The sequence below is a fragment of the Pelecanus crispus genome, chromosome 7 (genome assembly GCF_030463565.1).
Source record: "Pelecanus crispus isolate bPelCri1 chromosome 7, bPelCri1.pri, whole genome shotgun sequence".
NCBI lineage: Eukaryota > Metazoa > Chordata > Aves > Pelecaniformes > Pelecanidae > Pelecanus > Pelecanus crispus.
This window is the reverse complement of record NC_134649.1, coordinates 902,156-914,497: the sequence shown is the minus strand read 5'-3', so window position 1 is coordinate 914,497 and position 12,342 is coordinate 902,156. Positions and strand designations below refer to the sequence as shown.

At 58.3% G+C, this 12,342-nt stretch overlaps 1 protein-coding gene across 3 annotated transcripts in view; it reads left to right on the top strand.

Annotated features, from left to right (window-relative positions):
* The first annotated feature begins 1,894 nt into the window (after nucleotides 1-1,894).
* The window catches only part of FRMD5 (FERM domain containing 5), a 121,569-nt gene continuing 111,121 nt past the window's right edge, over nucleotides 1,895-12,342 (top strand). For all 3 annotated transcript variants that reach the window (XM_075714063.1, XM_075714062.1, XM_075714065.1), the window contains exon 1: nucleotides 1,895-1,996. In XM_075714063.1, coding sequence (XP_075570178.1) covers nucleotides 1,895-1,996 — 102 coding nt within the window. The remainder of the gene's footprint in view (nucleotides 1,997-12,342) is intronic.

The following is a 12,342-nucleotide window of genomic DNA, read 5'->3' as shown; positions in this document are numbered from 1 at the left end:
AGAGCTGACCCCGGGCTGAAATACCGACCGAGGGACCCAAACCCGCCTGGGGCGCAGGCTGGTGCGGCGGGGGTGCCTCGCTGGGGCCTGCGCACCCCCGGCCACCCCAGGCCCGCAGCCTGGGCGCTCGCGGGACGGCACGGCAGCCCCCAGCCCTCTGCTCGGGCGCAGCGGGGCGAGGTTTGGCCGGGCACGGGCACCCGCTCCACGCCGCCTGTGACACGCGAGGCTCACCCCAGCTGCAGCGCGCTCGGCGCTGGCCGGCCCCACAAACCGGGGGGTGCACCCACAAAGCGAGATGTGCACCCACAAACCAGGGTATACCCCCCCCAAACTGGGGGCTGCCCCCACAAACCGGGGGTTGCACCCACAAACCGGGGGCTGCACCCACAAACGGGGGGTTGCACCCACAAACCGGGGGGCTGCCCTCACAAACCAGGGGGCTGCACCCTTTGCACTCAGAAACTGGGGGGCTGCACCCACAAACCAGGGCTTCCCCCACAAACGGGGGGCTGCACCCACAAACCGGGGCTTCCCCCAAAAACTGGGCGTTGCACCCACAAACCAGGAGGTTGCACCCACAAACCGGGAGGCTGCACCCACAAACGGGGGGTTGCACCCACAAACCAGGGGGCTGCCCTCACGAACCGGGGGGCTGCACCCTTTGCACTCAGAAACTGGGGGGCTGCACCCACAAACCGGGGGGTTACACCCACAAACCAGAGGGGTTACATCCACAAACCGGGGGCTGCACCCACAAACCGGGGGGTTGCACCCACAAACCGGGGCTTCCCCCACAAACCGGGGGCTGCACCCACAAACCGGGGCCTGCACCCACAAACCGGGGGGTTGCCCTCATGAACTGGGGGGGCTGCACCCGTTGCACTCAGAAACTGGGGGGCTGCACCCACAAAACGGGGGGGTTACACCCACAAACCGGGGGGGCTGCACCCACAAACCGGGGCTTCCCCCACAAACTGGGGGCCACCCCCACAAACCGGGGGCTGCCCTCACAGACTGGGGGTTGCATGCACAAACTGGGGGCTGCACCCACAAACTGGGGGTGCACCCACAAACCAGGAGGTTGCACCCACAAACCGGGGCTTCCGCCACAAACTGGGGGTTGCACCCACAAACTGGGGGTTGCACCCACAAACCGGGGGCTGCACCCACAAACCGGGGGGCTGCCCTCACGAACCGGGGGGCTGCACCCACAAACCGGGGCTTCCGCCACAAACCGGGGGCTGCACCCACAAACGGGGGGTTGCACCCACAATCCGGGGGCGCTGCCGTCACGAACCGGGGGGGTTGCACCCACAAACCGGGGGGGCCGCCCCCACCTCCCTGCCCCGCTGCCCGGGGGTTCCCCTCGGCGGGGCTCAGGCCGCGGGGAGCGGGGCCAGCGGCGGGCGGCAGCGGGGGCGGGCGGGCGCTGAGGACACCCGCGGGGCGCCCCCGGGGACCCCGCACCCCCTCGCCCCCGCTCGCCCCCCGCCCCTCCGCGCCCCCCCCGCGCGGGGCTGCCCGGTGCAGGCGGCGGGGCCGCGCCGCCCCTGCCGCATTGGTTTGCGGCGGAGCCCATCACCGCCGCCGCGCCGAGATTGGCCCCCGCAGCCGGCGCCGGGGCCCCCCCCGGGCCCGCCTCCACCCCGCCCGCCGTGCGCCGGGCCCGGGCACGGGCGCTGCGCTCCGCTCCGCTCGGCCCGCAGCGGGGACGGGGACAGGGCCGGGCCGGGCCGGGCGGGGGGGGGTCCGCCCGCCGCTCCGCACCGCTCCGCTCCGCCCCGCCCCGCTCCGCACCGCGCCGGGGATGTGAGCGGAGGCTCCGCCGGCAGCCCCCGCCGCCCCGCTCCGCTCCGCGCCCCGCTCCGCTCCGCTCCGCCGGCTGGGGAAGATGCTGAGCAGGTGGATGAGTGGCAGCAGCAGGAACCTGGACCGCGAGTACAACTGCACCGTGCGGCTGCTGGACGACAGCGAGTACACCTGCACCATCCAGGTCAGTGCACCGGCACCACCAGGTCAGTGCACCGGCACCATCAGCTCGGTGCACCGGCACCACCAGGTCAGTGCACCGGCAGCATCAGCTCGGTGCACCGGCACCATCAGCTCGGTACACTGGCACCATCAGCTCGGTGCACTGGCACCATCAGCTCGGTGCACCGGCACCACCAGGTCAGTGCACCTGCACCACCAGGTCAGCGCACCGGCAGCATCAGCTCGGTGCACCGGCACCACCAGGTCAGTGCACTGGCAGCATCAGCTCGGTGCACCTGCACCACCAGGTCAGTGCACCGGCACCACGAGGTCAGTGCACCGGCACCACGAGGTCAGTGCACCGGCACCACCAGGTCAGTGCACCGGCACCATCAGCTCGGTGCACCGGCACCACCAGGTCAGTGCACCGGCACCACCAGGTCAGTGCACCGGCACCATCAGCTCGGTGCACCGGCACCACCAGGTCAGTGCACCGGCACCATCAGGTCAGTGCACCGGCACCATCAGCTCGGTGCACCGGCACCATCAGGTCAGTCCCGCCGGGCTCGGGGGCGGTGGTGCCAGGGCAGCCCCCACCGGGGTCGCGCTGCCGCCCAGAGCCGGCGGACAAAAGCAGCGGAGCGGCGGGGGCGGCCGTGGACCGACAAAGGCGGACCCCCCGCTCCCGCCGCCCCCCGGCTCTGGCGAGGACGGGCCGCGGCTGCCGGCGGAGCCCAGCCCCGGGGCAGAGCCCCCCGTGCCCCCCCGGGCTCCTCCGCCGCCGCGGAGGCGTGCGGGGATGGCGCGGCGCTGGTGCCCGCAGCCCCCGGGGGGACCCCCGGCCGTGCCCCCCGAGCCGGGCGCTGCTCGCCCTCCCCCGCCGGCTGCGGAGGCTCCGGTGCGAGGCGAAGTCCGGGGGGTGCTGGGGGGCAGGGATGGGCGCTGCCGCTCCTGCCTCCGCCGCATCCCGGGGTGCCCCGGTCCGCCTCGCTCGTTAGCGCGGCCCTAATGAGGGGATTGGGCTTGCAACGGTTCCGAGCGGCGGGGATGGGGTGCGCGGCTGCCGCCCCCCGTGCCCCCCGTGCCGGGAGGGCCTGGACCCGCACCCGGACCCGCAGCCGGGACTGGACCCAGGGCTGGACCCGGACCCAGACCCAGATCTGCACCCGCACCCGGACCCGCACCCGGGACCAGACCCGGACCCAGACCCCCACCCGGACCCGTCGCCCCCCACCCAGTTGCCCCCTCGCTGCCGGGGGCTGCCGGGGCCATCGCTCAGCGCGCAGAGCCCCGGGGATGTCGTATTTCCAAAAACCAGCAAAACGCGCTCACCGTCCCCGCTGCGACTCGTTGGGGAGCGGGCCCTCGCGGCCGGAGGGCTGAGGGGAGCACCCCCGGCGCCGGCTGCTTTTAATTCCTACAATTACCATAACCTCTGCGAGGCAAAAAACCTGTACGCTACAGCACTCGGCGACTGTCGCTGCTGGCGCCGGCTGGCTTCAGCCCGGTCCCCAGGCAGCGGAAAATTCAGGGCAGAGTTTTCAGCAAAGGTGACTCAAGGTGCAAATTACAAGAGCTCCCACCTTGCAGCCCCCCTGGGGCTCCCCCGTCCTCCCTCGTCCTGCGCCAGGAGGAGGGAGCGTCTTGTCATGTACGGGCAGAAACGTGCGTTAAATGGTAACGCTAAAGCACGGTTACCGAGGAATGCTGCAGGCTATGGGAGGCACCGTCATTTTTGCTTAAATAGTCTAAAACAGAGAAATACGGCGGTTTGCGCAAATAACGGCTGGAGCGTGCCAGTGCCGCTCGCTCCTCCCGCGTGTTCCCCACCTGGACCGTGAAGTGGGACCCAGTAAACAACTGTAACGGCAGCCTCGTGTATTTTGCATAAGTAATTTGTCTCTCAGAGGTTGTTTTTAACACAAATTAAATGGAAAACTGTAGTTTGGGAGAGAAAGTGTAGGCAATGCAGCTTAGAAAAATCTGGACCTTCTGTCCTTAAGATAATTTAACAAGGTGTCATCATTTTGCATGTCTTTTTTTTTTTTTTTTGTAGACAAAATACTACTTGATCACATATTTCAGTGGCTTATTTTATGTTTAGCATAGCAAATAGTGAATCCTGGCGTTTAGCATGCGTGACCTAAGGCATACAGAATTAGCTCGTATTACCCTCACAATCAAGGTTACCCCAGCTAAATATTTGTTCTCTGTTGCTTTCGTGCTGCCCGATAAGCCAAGTCTTGCTAGTCCGTGCAAAATTAAAGCATGCATAGTGGGGATGCATAATGCCTCGCAAGTGAGGAAAACAGTCACCGTACAGGCTGCGAGCGGTGAATGAGTTTTGAAGGTCATTCCCTCACGAGCGCAGATCTTCGCGTCTTGCTGAGATCCACAGTGTGTCCTCACCCAGGCTGTTGCTACGCCTGTTGTTCCTAATTTATGTATTTCTATTTTTACTTAAACACGGAGAAACCGTCCAAAGCGTAAGTCATCATTTCCGTACGCAGCGCTGTCGATCGCGGCGCACATCTGGGGAGCGAAGCTGCTGGCTGGAAGTTTGTTACGTGTATTTTTGCTGCCGTACCCGTGCGTTTGTGCCGCTCGCCCCGGCAGCGTGTGGGGACGCGGGCGGGCTTTCTAACCCCCCCCGACTGTGGCCCGTCTGACATGTCACCTGGCTTCTCCATTGCTGGGGAAGAGGAAGAAGCACTTGGAGGCAGAGCTGATTTGTAAGAGGTCTTATTTACGTTGGAGATAATGGCACCGGTTAAACCTGCCAACAAAGTTAACCTCTGGCTGTGCTTGATAAAGGCGTGAGTCGGGCTTCGGTGCTGCTAGGCAATACCTGAATATCCTGTTTCTAAAAAAAGCCTTTTTTAGGTGATTATCTGAAGTTTATTTTGGTGATACTCCCATGCGGAGCGAAGGGTCCATTGTCTGAGCTTGGCTGAAGCCTTCCTCTCTTTTGCCCTCCTTTGCCCCCCGAACAGCCCACCCGCGCAGGCGGAGGAGCCCGGAGAGCCCACCCCCGGGTGCCCCGGCCCGGGTGGGCTCGGGGACGGTGCTGGGGGCACAGAGCTGCTGCAGGCAGTGGGTCGGGGCAGCTGGGCCGCCACCTCCACCAGCGGTTTTGTTGTTGTGGGGTGTTTTTTGTGTGTATTCCTGAAGTTTGCTGTTTTGGGGAGGGACGTCGTCCCAGCATCCGTCTCCGCCGGGTGCCGGTCTGTGCCTGCTGGAGCAGGGCTGCGGGTCTCGGCCGCGTGCCGGGACTCGGGGGCTGCGGCAGCTGCCTGAACGTGACGGTGCTGGGCTTTCTCGGCTCAGAAAAGCTGATATTTTAGCAATATTACATGCCACGGCGGCACCTTTTAAAGCAGTAAAGGCGGTAGCTTGCAGCGCGGGGACCGTCAGACGTGAGAAGGCAGCGGTGCCCGGTAACGCTCCGTCCCTCGGCATCGTGCTCGCTGCTGGCCGTGGGTGCTGGGGACCCCGCTCCCGGGGGTGTCACTGCCCCGAGACGCGTCCCTGCGGAGCGGCTTGGCTGGCAGAGAGGGGCAGCCGTTCCCGAAGGCTTTTTGTTCATCTCCACGGCAAGGGTCTGCTCTAGCAGTGTATTTAATTTCTATTTGCCACCTTGCGCCTCCAAACACAAACGCGGAGCGGTTTGCCGGCGAGGCAGCCTCGCAGCCCTTGTTAGAATAAAGCAAGCTTTGAAAAAACGAAGCAACGCTCTTGCGCGGCGGCTTTGCTGTGACTGAGCTGCTTGTCCGAGGAAATGTTTTAAATTCTTCACTGTGGTGTCAGTGGTGGTATAAAAGGCCTGAAATAATTAATGATTTGCCGTTGCTCGGTGCGTCAAGCGTGTTCCTGAAAAGACAGTGGCGTTTTGTTTCAGACCTCAGTAGTAATACATGAACGTGGAGACGTGAGAAAATAAACCTAAAAATGCGGTTTCTTAGATTCAGAATGTAAGAACTTTCTTGCGTAAGACTGGAAATAAATGAAAACGAGCTCTTGACTATGCTCTTGGACAAACCCCACGTTTTCCACATGAAGCACAAAGTTCATTAGGAGCCCTGACAGGATCATTAATAACAGGCAGTCAACACAAAGGGGAACCTTGGGTTTTTGCAGCGCTGGCTACTGTGAAGGTTATTTGTTCATTATCTTTTTATCTTCTGAGAGTTTCCAATTGCTTTTGCCGGGAAATAGGTTAGCAGACCGCTGCTCACGCAGTGGGGTCTCTTGTCTGAAGTCCTGAGCGCAGGTGATGCGTTCTGCTCCGGCGGTCGCTCCCTGCTGCCGACGGCGCCGGAAACCAGGAGGCTTCGTGCCGAGAAGTTTACGGCTGCTCCCGGAGCATCCCCTTCCCTCCCGCCGCCTGCACGCGGGGCGCAGTAACGGGCTGATGCCAAGCCTCTTGTCACAAACGCGGAGTAAGACGGAGTTCGGGTCCGGGGCTGCGGGTCTGCGCGGCGAGCCGGGTGCTCTGAGCGTGGCCGGGTCTCGCGGTCCGGCACTGGCGAGGCTCCGGCAAAGCCAGCGCAGCACGGCCAGCGCGCTGCGGTAGCGAGGAGAAGCCCATCAGCAAAGCCTCCGGGCTGCAGCGGGTGCAGGGTCGCAGCCCTCCCAGCCTGCGGGTCCCAGCGGTGCTGACAGCAATGCCGGCAGGTTTCTTTGGCTGGTTTGCTGTTGACTGTACTCAAAGTGATGTTTTTTATTTATAGCATTGGGAATGTATTTGCAGCAGGAACCTATCGTTCTTGCTCAGCTCTATCTCAGCAGAGCCGCACGCTGGCAGGGCAGCATCCTTCGTTCCCTGCTCCAACATTTGCATACACGCGGTTTGTGGGTTCGGAAGAAAACTGCCTGAAATGCACAATAAGTTTGAAGACAAAGTAACAGACAAAGCTGAGAGTTTCTTGGGTTTCATCTCCTTTTTCCTTTTAGATTTATTTCCAAGTATATAATTTTAAATACAAAGGATACAAAAGGCAGCTGAGGAAAACATCCACTAAACGTCCACTGAAAAACTAGTGACATATTTACTCTTGTTTTAATGGGAGGCAGAAACACAAGTTGTTATGGAGACCCACTGAAAATATTTCTAGCGCTGCTATTTCTGCACCAGCTGAAATGTCTGTTTTCTGTTAACTTTCCATACCTGTTTTACAGCGTTACCTGCTGTGAAACTGCCGGCTATCCCCCTCTTAGGAACCACTTTCCTGAAAGAACTACTTTGCTTATCACTTTCCCATAGAAGGTGTTGAAGACAAATATAGACAGATACCTACACACATGCACGCACACACACACACGGTAATGCTGTCGTAGGAAGATATGTGCAGTAGCATCATGAAAGAAGAAATTTTCTGCTTCTGTCATGTAAAAATTAGGTAATGCACAGTAGGAGGCTTTTTTAGAAGTGTCTGGGGAATACTAGAAGTGCCTGGAGCAGCCCACTTATTTTTAATTTTTAACTCACTCTTCAGGAGCTCAAAGGGATCGCGTGTACGGGAGTGACGCCTGTGGCCACGTCCCAGCAAAGCCGAGACTTGCCCGATGCTGGGGCTTGCCCCGCGCACGGCTAGGGGCACGGAGGGTGTCTGCGACCCCTCGCTGTCGGTACACCTGGCAGGTCTGTTTCCCAGCTCAAACCTTGCAGGTGGGCTTCTCCTGGAAGCCGTGTGCGAAGGTGGGCAAAGGCGGCGCCGCCAGCAAGACCCTCGCCGCGATGCCGTCGGTGGGAGCAGGCAAGGTGCTGATGGAGATGCCGTCGTGTGGAAGCTCCTCCGCAGCCCGCGTAGGGGTGGGGGTCCTCTCCATCGGGCGTGAAGGTGGGTTCCTAAGCGCGGGGAGGGGCGCTGGGAGCGGCCTCTGCCTGCGCAGCGTTGGGTGAATTTGGGCGTCGATGGAAAGCGGAGTCCTCGTTGGCTCGGGGGGTAGCTGCGTGACAGTCGATAGGCGCTCGGTCCTGCGCGTTCGAGGCCGGTGCGTGCTTAGCTGTGTCTCACGCCGTGCGAGGTGGGAGTTTGCCAGTGGGAAAAACCAAACCCTTTGGTACCCTCAACACCTCAGCCTCCTGGGCGACCTGTAGGGATGTCGCGTGCCCCGTGGTGAGCGCGGCTCGCGCCGGACTGGCGGGAATGCCGACCCGACGCGCAGAGCGGAGCGCGCGTGTGCGCTCACCGAAACGGGAGCCGTCCCTCTGCCGTCTGCGGGGCGGCTGTGTCCCCGAGTAGAGCAAACCCTCCGAAATCGCCACGCTCCTGGCTTCCAAACGGCAGAGGAAGCGCGGCGCTACTGTCACTTGCTGGAAGTGGCAGCGCATTACTGGAGAAGGCCGGGGAACAAGCAGGGATTTGCCGTGTGAGAAGCGCTGTATTTTACTTGCTATCAACTTTGTCAAGAATAGACAATACCTTGTTAGCGCAGGGGTCAGACGCCGGTGCTGTTGCAGAGAGAGCTGAACGGCGCTTCCATCGTCAGCCGCTTGTTTGTGGTCAAAAAACCCAGTTTTTGTCTGGTTGCAGAACGCTTTGGAGTTGCTTCTGCAAATAAGAAGGTTTCAGGTCAAATTCTTTTCTTTGAAATTTTTCCAGAGTAAATTATCGCAGCGGTATGAGAGCCATTTCATATCGGTGATCTGGAATTGCCTGCGAGGCCGGTGAATGCACAGCGAGTGTCTGCAGAGACGGTGGCTCTTGCGCGGCACGAAGGCGATGGGGAGCGGGATGCGACGGCTGCGGCGATGCTGCAGTTCGCGTCCGTGGGCCTCAGTTTGTCCTGCCAGGGCTGGGGGCTGGTTTGAAAGGATGGGGCCAAATCCCCTCTTGTGGCAGGATCTGTAGTTATTTAATTTTGATGGTTGTTCCTCTCAGCCTCTTAGAAGCTTCAGAACTCAGGAAAATGTATCCTAATTTGTTTCTTCATCAGCCACCTCTCGTGGATTCCCCCCTTGGATTCCCAATGGGGCTACAGCTGCTGTGGCTCTTGGTCACTTTCTAAAATCTGCTCAAATTTAAGTGGCACCTTCATCATCCCAGGAGAGGTTTTTCCCTGTGCTCCCTCACCATGTCAGCCGAGCTCTGCCAGCCGCTGCCAGAGCCCAGGAGAAAGGCAAACCCACCATCTTCGGTCACGACAGAAAGGAATTAATACTTTGAGCGTTTTTTGGAGCTTTCACCCAAGCACGGCAACATCTTAAGCGACCCTAATTTTGCACGAGGCGCTGTTAGCTGGTGCAGCCTGGTTTTATGATGTTCCTTACAGAACTGGACACCCAGCTACAGACCCAGAGCAAACTGCTGGTGGAGGCCAGGCTGAAGCAAAGGTTGCTTTGCTCTGAGCACCAGGACAAAGGAGGAGATGTGGAAGGAATGGGGTGAGGTTTCAGAAAGGTCTGAAGAAGTGAGAAGTCCACGGGGCGTTGTCGTCCAGGGCTTTGTGCGTGCATGAAATCACTGCCCATAAACCATCCCCGGGCTGGCGGGCACGTGCCTACCTGACCACCTTAAATGAAAACATATTTTTAAGCTTCGCGCTCCAATTCTACGTGTCTTCCCGCGCTGCCACCACCCGCCCCCTACGCAAACACGCCTTTTTATTGTGTATGCTGTGGGACATTGACACAAGGAGTTCCCGCAGTTGGAGGTAGCTATTAAATATCCATTACGGTGTTTTCATTTCTGGACAGCAGTCACTGCTGCCCTTTGCATTCAGTAGCGTTTGGAAACGGGAGGAAGCGCGGCGAGGTCTAAAGTTGCTGCAACCCGTCCCCCAGGTACGCGGTCGGTGGGTGGATGTGTGACAGTTGCCTGCAATCTTTCTGTCCCGCTGCTCTGTGGCACGGATTTTGCGATGATCTGATTTTCCAGGAATTTACCGGGTGAGATGTACCCGGGATATGGTTGTTTCTCAAGTGACCTGTGGGATTTGGGGCTGGCCGGGCAGTTTTCCGGCGCACGGTGCAGAGGTTGTCGTGTCTGCTGTGGCCAAGACTGAACTGAATATCTGCAAAAAATGCCTGGTCCTTAGAGTCTGATTTTTTTCTGACAAGGGCCAGCGCAGAGGGAAGTTGTGTGAACTGTGCTTCAGACTGCCGGTGGAGAACGGCTCTTTTTTCTAAGCAGAAACAGGATTTTTGTCGCTGCCGCTGGATCGAACTGGCGATGTCCTGGGGAGCAGCTGGGCGCTTTCTTCCTCCTGCATCGCGGTTTTAAAGATGCAGAGCGTACCTTGCCCTTAATTACACTTTGCAGATTACTGTCTGTGTAGATTACCTTCACTGGTAGCCGCTGTCTTCATTTGCAAAAGTGGCTCGGCAGCTGAAATTTCGTGAGGAGTATAGCTTATTCTACGCACACGCAAAATGCAGGATGCCATCGTGCTTCCTCTGGCTGGTTATCTGTAGGGGACAGCAGGGGTAAAATACAGTAAAACCTTATTTTACTCAATCAAGGCAGCAGCTCTCTCCAGATACACATCAGGAGCTGTGCTGCTGAGCAAGGCGGTGCCATTTGCACATTATCAGTTTGCAGAGCGGAGCCGTATTTTAAGCCACGGGACCTTTTAGCTGACCCGAGGATCAGCTTTGTCCTTCCATTGCTGGATGATCCCGGTTCTCCGTATGGAAACCGGCGGGTCTGTTCTCCCAGATTGTTCAGTCTTTGGCCCTGACCAGGCAAGTTGGTGCAAATGGAAACTGCTCTTCTGCAGAGGAGGAAACAGGCTGACACACCTGTCTGGGTCTGTAGGATGTCCTTCGCCTTGTGAAAATGCAAAGGTTGGGAAATCCCTCCCGGAGAGGCGCGCGTGTTGCAGGGCTCGGAGCCGTGGGCCGGCTGCGCCCTAAGAATTTTATCGTAATGATTTTAACATAATTTTAACACAATAATTTTAGCATAATAATTTTAACATATTTTCTTTAGAATTCTGAGCTGGGAGCCTCCCTCTGCTCCCAGCCAGGTCGCAGTCTCGCCGGAGCTGGGCGTTACGCTGAGACCCATTTTTTTTCCCTGGGAGAGCCATTTTTTTGCATTGAGCGTCTTGTTGGAAAGTCAAAGCTGGCACGTATTTTAATCTTTAATATCTGGCAGTAAAGAACGTAAGCCCTGGACTCCTGAGGATGGAGAAAAATCTTAGGCTGGTTTGGGATGCTGCGGGAAGGAGGACGATAAGGTGGGTCAGTACTCGCCAGGTACCGGTGCCTCCCAGGTAGACGAGGCATTTTTATAAATGATCATTAACAAAAGCTTTGTGAGGCCAGAGAGACCTCAGCTAGTTAACGTTTGATGTCCAAATTTGATCAATGCTGCAGTTGGAAATAGGCAATTTTGGCTGCATAATGTCTGTTACCAAAGACTTTAATTATAGTGGCATATCTGTCATATCGATGAGCTTTTTCTGGTTTTCAGGGGTTTATAGCAGGGCTATTGGCTTTTAGCTTGGCACATAAGCTGGGATCCCGAAGGAAATATCCATCTAGCTGCCAATAGGAAATTTTTCTTCAATAAAAAAATAACAAAAATTGATAAAGCCATTCTGGAGCCGGAGAGAGACTTTAGGAATATATAGTTAGGTAGTTTATAGCGATTGTAACTATGTGTTATCTGTATACTGAACTCACAGAATGGACTGGGACTGAAGAAAAAGGCTGGAATCCAATATAGTTGTGTTTGAAAAACAGATAATAAACATGCTGAGCAAGTACTTTTCATGAATCGATTTAATTCTCATTAACATTGCACTATATAGCATGCTGACTAATATTTCTGGCTTGCAAACAACAACGGCTTTCCAAAGGAAACGTGTAATGAGAACAGAATGTCTTTGGGATCTAAAACCCGGGCGCCCCTGGGGCCGCTGGAAGCGGAGAGGAGAAAGCGTGAGGGCGACAGAAAGCGCGGCGGCAGAGGAGGGGGCTGGGGTTGGCGGCGACGCTGATCAGGATCGGGGCAGCAGGGCTGTGGCAGAGCTTGGGGCGTCCCCCGCCGCGCCCGGCTGTGCTCCTCCATCCCCGCCGGGACCCCCGGGACCCCCGGGACCCCGCGCCACGGGGACGGCTGGCTGGACCAAGCCTCGGCTCCCGCCCTCGCAGCTACCGCCCTGTCGGGGCTCAGCCCCGGGCACAGCTCAGCACCACGCAGCCATCGCTCACTGCCCCTGCCCCGAGGGATGGGGGAGAGAATCGGAGGAGTGAGAGTGAGAAACACTCCTGGGCTGAGATAAGAACAGTTTAGTAATTGAAATAAAGTAAAATAGTAATGCTAATAGTAACAGTATAATAATGATAATAATAATAATGATATCCAAAGCAAGCGATGCCCAATGCAGTTGCTCACCACCCGCCGACCGATGCCCAGC